The sequence below is a fragment of the Grus americana genome, chromosome 4 (assembly GCF_028858705.1).
Source record: "Grus americana isolate bGruAme1 chromosome 4, bGruAme1.mat, whole genome shotgun sequence".
Lineage (NCBI taxonomy): Eukaryota > Metazoa > Chordata > Aves > Gruiformes > Gruidae > Grus > Grus americana.
In genome coordinates this window covers 25,396,095-25,408,951 of record NC_072855.1, presented here as the reverse complement: position 1 = coordinate 25,408,951, position 12,857 = coordinate 25,396,095, and the positions used below count along the sequence as shown (strand labels likewise).

The 12,857-nt window shown below is 40.1% G+C and overlaps 1 protein-coding gene across 11 annotated transcripts in view; it reads left to right on the top strand.

Moving 5' to 3' along the window:
• The window catches only part of TMEM156 (transmembrane protein 156), a 72,095-nt gene that overhangs the window by 20,381 nt on the left and 38,857 nt on the right, over positions 1–12,857 (top strand). For 7 of the 11 annotated variants that reach the window (XR_008577032.1, XR_008577027.1, XR_008577026.1 and 4 more), the window contains one exon: positions 59–163. Coding sequence is in view for 3 of the 11 variants with exons in the window: in XM_054824939.1 (XP_054680914.1) it covers positions 59–163 (105 nt within the window). In the remaining 8 variants the exon portion in view is untranslated. Of the gene's footprint in view, positions 1–58; positions 164–900; positions 1,121–7,723; positions 8,167–8,318; positions 11,041–12,857 lie in introns of those variants that run through there. The other 4 variants (XR_008577030.1, XR_008577031.1, XR_008577029.1 and 1 more) reach the window with 4 other exon arrangements.

Sequence of the window (12,857 nt, the reverse complement as noted above, 5' to 3'; positions counted from 1 at the left end):
TCTGCAAATATATTTACTGTTTAATAATATGGATAAAAATGATTTTAACTTTCAATAGTGAAAACCAGCAAACAACAGATTCCACTGACTGCACAGTCCACAAAGATACTGCCCATAATTCCTGAACAAGAGCATTGTTGTGTGGGTGTATCAACTGTAGAAGGTAAGTAAATATCTTACAACTCTGATTATTCTGTTTTGCCTCATATTTTTAGAATTAATAGTATGCAATATCTGCTCAAAATAAATTACTAATACTTCTAGCCAACTATATGAGATGATAAACTGGAAAATGTGTTTTGTGAGAGCTAGGTGGCAGGGAAACAAAATCAATTTTCCTTCTGCTACCAAGAGTCATCTATAAACTAACGTGTTAGCCTTTTAAACCCTGTGTCTCCCTGAAGGCTCCAGTGCAAATTCTGACACTATTTTTCTGGTGTAGAATATGGTGTCCTGGACTTCAACATGATGCTGACATTTGTTACTGACAAGGGCAGAGGAAAGAAGCAAATTGCAAATGATCTCTGAAGAGAATCACGTGTTTGAAATAAATAGTTTGCTGATCAAATTCCCCAAACAAAAGAAATCAATCACTCTGTTGTTATACCAGTGAGAAGGAGTGACAGGAAGTTGGTTTCAGCTTGGAACTAAAACTAGTTTCTCACTTCTAACTTTCTCGAGCCCTTGTACTCCAGTAATTGTTTCAGGAAGTCCAGATGTAAGGAAACAAGTTCGAAAAGAAATGTGTAGTAAGAGATACCTCTTCCTGGCAATACTTGTAATGCCTAGAAATGGAACAGATGCTACTTGAATAAGTAATACACACTAATATATCAATTGCATAGACAAGGTTATGACTACTCGCACAGATTATATTACTGTTTATGGCGAATTTTTTAGGTTAAAAGCTTGAGAAGGTCCTCCTTTACATCTATTTAAATTGGATGGAGTTTTATTGACAACTCAATATCATGTCCTGCTGTCTTTTTAATGTGTTAAAAAATTGATGTACTGGAGTGGTTTGACTTTTGTGCTTCATGTGGAACCATAAACAATGAAGATGTATGTTGAGAGCAGAGCTAAGAAGATATTTTGAACAGCATTACTGACAAAAGATGAGGTACTGCCATAATTAATAATTGATCTAGATTATTGTTTGGCTTTTGAGAGAGACTAGCTGGGTTACAGAACAGTGTATTATAGTAATTAAAAATACTGACCATTTCTTAAGTGATTCTTATCTATAGATCTTACAAGGACTTAGAAAGATGGAAAGTTGTCATTATTACTATTCTAAAATGAGGATATCAGGAGGTAGAGAAAGATAACATGACTTGGCAAGTCCATGACATAGATGAGAGCAGTTCTCAGATCACTGGAGTTTAGCTGTTTGATGTCAGGAGCTCCTGCTGAGTGAGCAGGCCCTTTCCCAGAGGCCCATTAGCCTTTCTGTAGGGCAGCTTCTTCCTTTTTCCAGGGACTCCTCCCAACCACTTCAGCACTAGACCATTTCTTTTTTTTGATACTTCTCAACTGCCTCTCAAGTAAACCTTTATCTGCCCTTATCTCTGTCTGCCACGCACCTGCCCACCTTAACTGTTTCCTGTTGAGGGCATTTACTCTTCGGTTAAAAACAAGACATTTCTAAGGTTGTAACAGGATGTGTTGCTAAGTTGGTGCTCACTAGTATTGAGTGCCTTCATTTATACAGTATTATGGCTGATCAGTAGCATGCTTTGTCCTTCTGGGATGCTGGGTTCACCAAAACTCATCTTTTGGAAGCAGGAAAAAAACTGTCATGGCCCATTCTTGTGTTCCTAGAGGTGGGATTAACCATTGGGATAGACCTGCTAGCACTCCTTTTGCTTTCATTATCTTAAGTCTTATGTATTAAAGGGTAGAAAGAAGAGATGGAACAATTCTACAGATCTTTGATTGCTCTGTGAGACAATATATGAGATCCAGAACACTTTGGGATGAAGTTATCCTCTTCCTTAATCTCTGGGTCAGTGACTGAAAGAAAAAGATTAGGTATCTTGAGAACCCCCGAATACCTTGTTCCAGTGCTGTGCTGTATAGTATCAGGCTTGCTTTCCGGGTCATAATGCAGTCTTCCTGACAGAATGACTGCTGGCAGTGAGGTGAAAGCTGGATGTGATACGTGGGATTAATGCTGAATACATGAAATTGAAATGTTACATGGCATTGTGTGGAAAGATTATTAAAGGGTGTGGCTGGAGAAGTAAGAACTTAGATCTAGATCTTGCCTTTCATCACACTAGGTTTTGAATAACATTTCTTAAAGGAATACTGTCTCAAAGCTGAATATTCTGCTCTAGTTTTGCTTCATTTCCTGCAAAGAAACACTTCCCCCTTCTGATAAGGTCAGATTCAACTTATTTTTTCTTGTGTTCGTGGGTGGCTCAGTGGCTAACGATGCTGCAGTTACAGGAAAGCTTGCTAGCTAGAAGTCTTTTTGGTTACTTAGAATGTGGAAGTACGTTGTTGTCTACTTTTCTTATGAGTGCTAGGGTTGTCTCTATAAAGTCTATAGAATGCTACTAAAGACTAGTTTGCTCAACAGGGAGGAGCCAGGTGCATTAGAAGTGCTGCACATGAACAGCTGAGTACTGAGACTGAAAAACACCGAGATGATTAAATTCCCAGAATTGACAAAGACAGTTATAGACTCTGTCAACTTGATAAAACCTGTTTTTTCCCAAGGAGGAGGTGGAGTGGAGATAAGAAGTGTGTACAAGGAGCTTCTTGATCAAAAAGCATCATCATTGTATCACACTACCAGTTGCTCCCCTGAAGCTCTTGCATTTCAGACCACTGATACAAGAGCCTCAAAGAAGGAAGAGTTCTAGCCTGAGCTGGAGCTCCTCTGGGGATAGTGCTTACATCTGCCCTTCTCTGCCTCAGGTCTGGCTTCAGTCCTGTTGGTCAGAGTTACCTCAATGCCTGCCCTGGCTCAAGCAGGCAGGACAAGGACAGGGAAACCACTTTGGAGTTATACTTTTCCTCATTTCCAGCTAGCTGAAGTTGCACTCAGAGAAAGCACAGAGTGTTTATTTGATTTTTGTGTAAGGAGAATAGCTACACAGTAGGTGTAAGGAGGAGGAAATGGAAAAGCAAGGCTCACTCTTGTCACCGTCATTATTGCTCCTGAGCTGGAGAACCTGCTGGTGGCCTCAGCAATGGCCCTTAGCCTGACACATTGAAAGCTGAAAGGCTCGACAACATTGGTTTTAGCCACAGGAATTTAGTAAGTTAAAGTCCAGATCGGACAGGATAGCAAAGCATTAGGGATATTATTTGCTCGCTGTTCCAATCTGCGACAGGGAAGTATTTGTCTTGTTAATAGATGGAGAGAGATCAATAATCAATGACACATCGCTACTTTCTGCTGAATTTTTCTTTTCATGTCAGAAAAAGATATGTTTCTTTTTATTTTTTTAAATGTCTTTTTAATGTCTTTATATTTAAGACAATACTATTGCTCATAGAATGTAAGTATATTGATAAACATATGACCACACACATGTGCATGGTCATGTTTATCAATATACTTATATGCTATGTGTATGTATGTCCATATATTTGTGTGTGTATGTGTGTGTGCGCACAGAGATGTACACACATGCCCCATTACTTCCCGTTCTTTGGTTACTATCACTGACTGCTTATTAAGACAGGTGCTATTGCTGACAGCTAATTCAGCTAATAAAAAAATGTACCAACTTCCGCACTCATACCTTTGCCAAAGGGGAATCTTTTCAGCATAAGTCACTTGATGTCTCCATGTATTTTCACGGTAACTATTATTATTACATTTGAGTGCTGAAGTTAAGAATCTTCCTTTGTTTCTGCCATTTTTCATTAAACCACCATATGAGCAACTGTCCTGGAAAAAGGGAGCCAAGTCTCTCAAGTGCTTTAAGACAGTCGTCTCTTCACATATGACAGCTGTAGATATATTTCCTTAGTGCTGTCAAAAGGTGACATTAATTACTGTAAATTTCAAGGCTGATGTTTATTTAGATAGGAAGCATGAACATTTTATTCAGGGCAAATATTTGCATTCAGAGGCAATGCTGTTCGGGGGACAGCATGCTAGAATAAGGCTCTGCAGACACAACTTTTTCTGTCTCTGCCAGTGACAGCTCATTACTAATTTTCACCGTGGTAATAATTGTTTATCCTCAGCTAAAACAGAGATTGTGTAGTGCTTTTAACTTACAGAGTGCTACTTGCATCAACTGGTACTTTTAACTTTAAAAGCACTACTTGCATCAACTATTAGTTTTAGCAGCTCTAAAATGCTGTGGGATGTATATCTGGGTCTGCCTTTTTTTCCCTTTTTTTTTTTTTAAGTGAATACGCTCTTCTCTGGCAGATGAAAAGACAGAAACAAGAAGGTGGACTGATAGCAAGAAATCTGGGAGAGCAGACCAGAAGGATAAATACTGAATTTATATATTGAAGTGAGGCTACTAGCTCCCTTTACTGCATGTGCAAAAATGCAGCATGTGAAACCATAAGAGGACTAACATTTCTGAATGTACTTGATTCAATGGCTGTTCTCCAAAAATAGTGGGGGCAAAGAATTATTAGAGTGAGAAAAAAAAGTGGGCAAATAAGAGTCAAATCAACATGCCCATTAAAACACCTGAATATATGGCAAACAGCCTATTTGAAGGTATTACAGCATTCAGCAAGATGATTTGGATGATTTGGGATCCTTTGGCATGGATAGGCACCTCTCCTATGAGGACAGGCTGAGAGAGTTGGGATTGTTCAGCCTGGAGAAGAGGTGGCTCCGGGGAGATCTAATTGCGGCTTACCAGTACCTGAAGGGGCCTACAGGAAAGATGGTGAGGGACTGTTTATCAGGGAGTGTAGTGACAGGACAAGGGGTGATGGGTTTAAGCTGAAGGAGGGTCGATTTAGATTAGATGTTATAAACAAATTCTTTACTGTTAGAGTGGTAAGGCACTGGAACAGGTTGCCCAGAGAGGTTGTGGAGGCCCCATCCCTGGAAGTGTTTAAGACCAGGTTGGATGGGCCTTTGGGCAAGGTGGTCTAGTGGAGGGTGTCCCTGCCCACAGCAGGGGGGTTGGAACTAGATGATCTTTGAGGTCCCTTCTGACCCTAACCATTCTACGATTCTACGATTCATTCTATGAATCTATGATTTTGCTGATGGTTAGCCCTGAAACCATTGTTACATAGGGGGGGTTTGGGCTGAACTTGCCCTTGGAGGCTTAAGAAAGCCTGTCCCAAGGAGTGACGTCTCTCTGTGTCTGCGTCCCACCCTTGTGGCAGTCTGTCTTTCCCCAGTGGTTGGGCCACGTGGAGTCCAGGTAGGCTGTGCAGTTCTCAATGGCCTCTTCCATGCCAAAGGTGCACGTTAGTCTTACAGTGGTTAGGGCAGAATAAAAATCATGTGTGTAGCATGAAGAGTGATCTTAGTGTCCTGCCTGCCATTGATTCTCCTAATAAAACCAGTGGACGTGTCAAAGGATGCATAAAAGCTAATGAAAGTTCCACATCAGCAATCGCCAATGATTTTTAGTACACTGTCTTTTGCCATCAGCACTTCCATCTCTCTTTGTAAAGAGCTTTGAGATCCTTGAATGCATAAGGTGCTTTACATCTCTCTGTTTCTTTCTGAGTGACAGCGTAGCTGCAGAGTTAGATAAGACAAGTTGGTCTCCCAGTGAATATAGAATCTAGGGCACAATCTTGTCTCCAGGTGAAATGGATTATAAAACTGGAACATAAGGTAGATGACAGGTAACTGACCAGGAGGATGCACATGTATATGGCTAAAAAGGTGAAACCCTCTTTCACAGAAATGGTAAAATAAAAGAAGTTGATGGGTCCCTTTCCTCTCTTACAATCTAAAAGCACATGGACATGAAACCTCCTGTGTGGGGCGGTTGGCACAAGAGATCAGCAAGTAACTACGTGTATGAGAGGCTGATTCCTATCCAGCAATGTTCAGAGTATCACCACTGCTGTCATTTTCTCAGGATAGCCTCCCCTAGCAATTTAGAAGTTTAATTGTGCAGAGTGTACTCTTATAGCAGGAAAATTCAATGCAGGTCCACCTAGGGTATTACCTGGGCTTTGGCTCAGGCCCCTGCCCCCTTCCTGAAGAAGTCTTTAAATGCGATCATTGCAGAACTTAGTAGCACAAACAGAAAAGGCAACTAAAAATATTCTTTGCCTGCTTTTCCTTATGTGATTGTGGCTTTACAAAAATGTTTTCATATTTAAAAGAATCCCTCTTGTCTGTCTTTGAGCGAGATGCCCACACAAAAAACCAGAAGATATAAATTATGCAGGGGAAACAGTGAAACTTGTAGTTCAAAACATTCTAGCAAAGGCACGTACCAAGTCTACTCCGGAGCTAGAGGAAGATTACAGTTAAGCTGTTTCTATAAATCATGCATGTATTTGTAAAGAACCGTAGGTGTGATTTTAAATTGCTGGGATCCTTCCAATTATCCTTTTGACACTTTTTCTGAAAAGCATCATTTCAGCTCTCCGAAGTGATAGTACTGTGGTTAAAATCATCATAAAATTAGGTGTGATGCTGCTGAAGGCAGAAGTTCCTACTAGTGCTGACATCCTGGGTTTGCCAGTTGGCCATTTTTTATGGCATCATTTTTTCTGCTTTCATGAATTCATATAGATAACTATGAAAAAAGATTTATGCCCACGTGCAGCTTTAAGTTGTTTTCAGGACTGCATGCAGTCACTCAATTACATATTTATTTTTTAAGTATCATGAAAAATAATTCCTCCTCTGTTTCTGCTTCCATAATAGATTTGCGTCTTAATCATACATTAAACCAAAAACTCCTCTCAGTACGAAAGAGCTCACAGAATCAGATTGCTGAGCACATTCCAGGGTACTTGGCACAATTATTGGGCTCTGCATAAAATGCATGCCAGGATGTGTTTCTCTCCAAAACAGACACTTGGAGGTTTTTGAAGGGAAGCACTCCTGCTTGCTTGCAGAACTGGACTGTAATGGGCACTGTGCAGGCTCTTCAAACGCCCTGTTCCATTAGCTGGCATCAATTTTTGATGCATTGTATCCTGCCTACACTTGTCATTTTCTAGCTCGCTTCAGCAGCTGCTGCCTCCACTATGATTTCACAGCCAAAGAAACACTTCTTATCCTGGTTCCTATGATGTAAAGGAAAAGGGAGACCGATGTTGTTATCGGGTCTGCAGCTATGGGAACTACTAGAATGGGTGACAAGCTACATTTGCTTTTACACTCAGTGTGAGAATAAGAAGTACAGAAATCCTGGGTTTTTACCCCTGGCATTGTGTAGCTCGCAAAAAACTAAAGATGAGCTTGAATGGGATCTGGGCACTTTCAGATTTCAAGGTTCATTATCACACTACTTTGGGAGCTGCAGTCCAAATTTCAAATGTCTCACTGATGACTACTGAGGAGTATTTTTCACTTGGCGATGTGGAGAAAGCTGCTCTTATTTAATTATTTCCAAATTTGTCCTACTGTATACGAGCATAGTATGGGAAATGTGGTTGGGCACAGGTTTGCAAATTCTTCCATCCAGCTGGTAGTTGGATTGGTCTATTTTTATTTTTTCCCATTAGGATGATTTAGTTTATTGTGGCTCAGCTGCAGTAAGATCTTGTTAATACCTCACATTTACTTCTGAACACTCTGCTGCAGGTGGAGTAGTTCATGAAGAGATGCGCAGGAGCTAACACAGAGCAAGAGATTCTGGAGCGGAGGCAGGTATCACACAAAACTCATTAGCTGCCAGGAGGGAAGAAGAGAGTGAAGCCTGCTCACTTATTTGAAGGAAAGAGATCAATCACCACCTGCCTTTAAAAGAGAGTTCCAGTCTGAACCTGACACTCTGCAGAAACCCAGCTGGTGACACTTGAAGGACATCCTTGCTGGCGCCCTTCAGCCGGCTGGATGTGGTGATGTTCTTCTCCAGGGCAGCTCCCGTCTCTGCCCGCTCTTGGGTTGCCAAGCTTCCCTCAAAATGCGTGAGGTCCCATGCTTCCCACTCAGGTTCCTGTATCACACACTGCAGGGCAGGTACCTAAACCACCATCCTGTTGGCAGGTACTGCGCTTAGGTCTTTTGCTCCAGTCCAATGTGTAGCTTCTCTTTTGTCTGCTTCTTGGTTACGTTGTTGTTTTCTTTTCCAACGAAGAGGAGAATTCATTACTGTGAAAGTCAAAAGAATGACATTTAAGAGAAAGTGGAAAAGATGGCTTTTTTAACCTCCTCTTTTTTCTGATATTGTTTTTAGTTTCAGAAGTTGCCATATGAAATATGATTACTATTGGATGAAAGAAGACGCATCATACACCACAGCATCTCCATTTCCGGTTTGTGGAGCTGTTACCTATCTTTTCATGAGAATGCCAACTATGCATTTCAGTGGAGAAACTCCATTTTATCTATCATCAGAATTATTTGGTATCAAGAAACTATGAATGATGGACAAACATGTTTTGCTGTAGAATCAGCTTCAGTAGGAGAGTATATATTTCACATCTATTTTCAGTTCATTCAGGATTTATACTTACTCACAGGGGTGTGAGATAATCCTTGCAATAATTTCATTTTCTATCTGAGAAGACATTTATTTTGTATTCTCCATAGGAGAAGGAAGACTGTTTAAAGATAGAAACGATCCTCTACTTTCATGAAACAAGCACAGTTTTCAGCTATTCAATGCTCTAGGTGACTAAGATGCTTAAAAGGTACAATTTCTGGCTGTTGGGGAAGGTCGTCGAAGGATTATAGGAGAAGAGAATTCCGCAGTACATTTTAATTTCTGCAGTAAACCAGGAAGACCTTCATAAATTCTGCAACATCTTAGTGGATAAAAAAAAAAATGTGGAAAATAGTAATTTGGCTTCAAACCACAAAATCGTTATTATTGTTTTTTAATAACTCATTAAGACACCAAGTGGGTTTCGTACTTTTTGATAAATTGCATTTCTATCTTTTGTACTAGCTGAGGTCATTAGTATTCAGACTCATTATTTCCTGGAACTTTTCCTTATTTTCCATTTATTACTGCTCCTCTGAGTGCAATGGAGCTGTTTGGGCTGAGCAGGGTCCCAAACTTGCTCAGTGCTAACACATTATTTTTGGGTACAATTTAACCATCAATTACTAGGCAGAGACAGAAATTGCAGCACCAGGACTTCAAACTCCCTTGTGCTAAATCCATCAGGATGAACAGATTGTAAACTGCCCATCACATATATGATATGCAGCAATTTAGTATCATGTTAATACTTCATAACCTCCATCCCTTACATTTATATAGCTTTTCCCTCCTGAAGCTCTCTGAAATTGCTTCTCCAGTCATTATACTGCACCAAGCAGTTCAGATTTAATAGGAATAGTTGTGAACATGAGCTTCTGAATGATTTGAGGCCATATGGAATTTTTTATATTTAGTTGGATAAGTCTAAAGCATTTATTTCTATTGTTTGTTACCATTTTGTAAAAAAATCAGAGAAAAATACTCACTTTCTTGATTTGGGGGCTTTTGAGGTTTTATTGCTTATCTGTGGCAATAACTTAAAGCTTTTCAGAAATGGATTTTTTAATATAGTCTATAAAGTAAACCTCTCACAATTTGTTTCTGGTTGTTTTTTTCTTCTTGCTATAGAACAGCAACTTACAGATGAAGAAACATATCTATCTCAAACAGCTGCAGAATTGCTAAGGCCATTTTAATCAGTGTTTAAATGCTTCAAATGATGGCACTATCTATCACTCTTCCCCTCCAGTAATCCAGAGATCTTGTTGATAGGGACAGCCATGCTCCTTGTGACCCCCATTTAATTTCCTTTCTCCTATAATTTAATTCTATTGTTCTTGCTGCCCATAACCTCCCTCTTTTCTTTTCCTTGGATGGCTAAACTGTGACTTACTATTTTATTAGCCCCAGTATCCCACTGCTCTCCAAGTGTTTGGTTTTACTACGCTGGAAGGTTCTGTCTTTTGGGCTACCTTTACAAAACACCAAGAACTAAACCTAAGAGGCTCTTGTAAGATTTTAATCTCTGTTGAGTAGAGCTTACCTTGTCTTGAAAGTATGATCCAAACCATGGGGAACAGTGGGAGAATGGGGAGATCTTGGTAAGAATGGTAAGAAGAAAAAGTAATCCTATGATAATTCGGGTTGAAAGGGACCTCAGGCAGTCTCTAGTGCAACCTCCTTGTACTGAAGGAGGAAGGAGGGGACTAAAACCACCAGGTTTAGTGTCTTCCCATTTTCTCCTAAGATCCTCTTGGTTTTTCTCCTCCTGTGTCCTCTTAACCCCCTAACCCCTTGTCTTCATCCCTGGCTTTTTCAAAACTGAACATGTGAGGAGAGAAAGGATGTCCTGGGGCAGCCTCTCAAGCACAATGGGCAGGAGGGAAGAACCTCAGAAAGGAGAGGGGGAAGGAGACATAAAGGTGGAGGAGAGTGGGGTGAACAAAACTGGTGGGGAAGCAGAACTGATGGTGTACAGAAACGTGGGGCAGAACTAGTAGGGACGGCAGGTTTACAAGTCTAGCAAATGGGTTGAGAGGCTTCTGGAGGTGTTTAGAAGTTGTTTGAATTCCCCAGAGTTATGGCTTTCCTTTGGGTGACACCATCAGACTCCAGAATTGGCCCATTTTGTCATATGCCTTTCAGCCTCAACCCTGTAGCACTGAAGAGAAATAGCACACATTTGTTTGAGTAATGTCTTCATGCCTCCCTCTTTACAGCAGCAGCAAATTCAGTTCACCAAGAATTATGATTAGTCCTTGCTGCAGCTTTTTTAAACTCCTTTTGCACATTATTATAGTGTTGCATAAGAAATATTCCTTCACTCCTTGGGTAAAATGTTTGAAAGGCAGAATGAATAGCTAGTGCTCTGCTCTGAGTCGGTTAGAGCACCCCCTCAGAAGACTGTACAGGGAAGCTGTGAAAAGGAGATGAAAGTGGGGAGACTAATAAGAAGTTCTTAGCCGATGTGTGCTCAGGGACTTCTGGGGTGCAGACAATAAAGGGAGACTGAGCACTGCAGAGAGTGATCACATTAGCTGTCTTCTCTCCTTTGAGCTCTTCCTCTTTGAATGTTCTTAGCTTTGACTTCCTTCAAGTTCAAGCAGATTTTCGTTTTACTTCGGAAGTGCCATTATTCCAGGTCTGCTGGAACTAATCAGATGTCATCTCTTGTTTGTTCTGAACAATGCTGAAAAATTCTTTTAAAGAGTCTTTTCTCTAATCCAACCTTGAAAATTGTTGCAATTTCCAGAGAGCATGTCCTCTTTTTTTATCTTTGAAAATCATTTTCCCTCTCTCACCTCTTTAAAACAGCTCAATTTTGGGCATTTTATTTTCAATTTTTAAATTCTAAAGCTGCACACCATTGTCAGTGTTATGAATGCTGAGGTAGAAGTCAGAGGATGAAAAATGTACAGGTGGCACACTAAAAGCAGCTGGTTATGTCCTCGTATTCTCAGCAACAAAGGTTGAGATAGAAAAACGTGTTTAAAGTCCAGAGGGCTTTCTAGTCAGACTGTAAGAATTCCAAAGTAGGTCAGACAGGCTGATGGTGTCACGTTAAGCCTTGATCTGAGACAGTTTTAAAAAGAACTCAGGAAAGTCCTTTTCCACTCTTTACATTCTTTTGAGGCTAGCAGAAAGGACAGGGCTGTCATTTGAAATAGAAGCAGAATGTCTCAAAGATAATCCTATGAGCTGGGTGACTGCTTGTATGATAAAAAACACTTTTGTGAATCAGAAATAAGGTGAAAATCTGTATTTGTCACTCAAAGTAAAGTACTGTGGCATTTCAGACTCATTAAAGTTGTTATGAATCCTGACTGGTGGTGGGTGACACTGGAAACACCATTAAAAAGCATCTCAACTTGTAACGATTGTGATTTTGTATTATATGATTGAGGCACATTTTAGAGGAAGATATTAACGGCTTCAGTGGATGATCTAAGCAGCGTGAAAAAAGTGGAAGAGACAGTTCTTTTGTTTAGCTGTCTCAGGCAATGGATGCTGGAGTGCAGGAGCAAATCACGGGAAGAGATGTTTACACATGAACAGACTACACCCTAAAAGCTGCAAACAACTTACAACTTGCTTTGTTTTGCTTGCCAAGGGGGGGAGGAAAAAAAAAAAAAGCAAATACCTTTAATATATAAATACAGCACATGAGTTATCTAATAGTTTACTTCTAGCTCATCCTTCAGTGATGACCTGTAATAGTGGATCATCTGCAAGCTTGTAGGTGTGCAGACATTGTTCTGAGTTTCATCTTGACAAATTTCTCAACTCAGTGAGTACAGAAGCCAGTCTCCTTTGCATAAAAAGGTGTGGTCAAAAGTGAATGGAACGTCATGAAAAACAAATCTGCTCAAGAGAACGAGTAATTTTCACAATCGAGGTTGTTTTTTAAATAAGTACTTAAAACCTAGTAGTTTGACAAGTGCCCAGGCACACTCAGTGTACTGACCTGGAAAAAGGGGGTGATGAAAGAAAGAACAGTCTCCCTTAAAAGTTTAAGGCAGCACCTGTTTTTGTCCACCTGTTTTTGTCAGACTCTCAGTAAAATCACACTTATTCCAGAGGTAAATCACAAAATCAGAAAGCGAATATAGCCTCTCATCGCATTACTCTTTGTAACATTATTTTGGAGTATACTGTCTCAGTTCAGTATCTCAAATGATTTTTTTGACTGATGGAAAAATACAAACCGGTGTAAACAAAATATTCTAGTTACATCCACACAGTACTTTTCTACTGAAATGTTATTTACCTAAAATTGATTTCAAGATA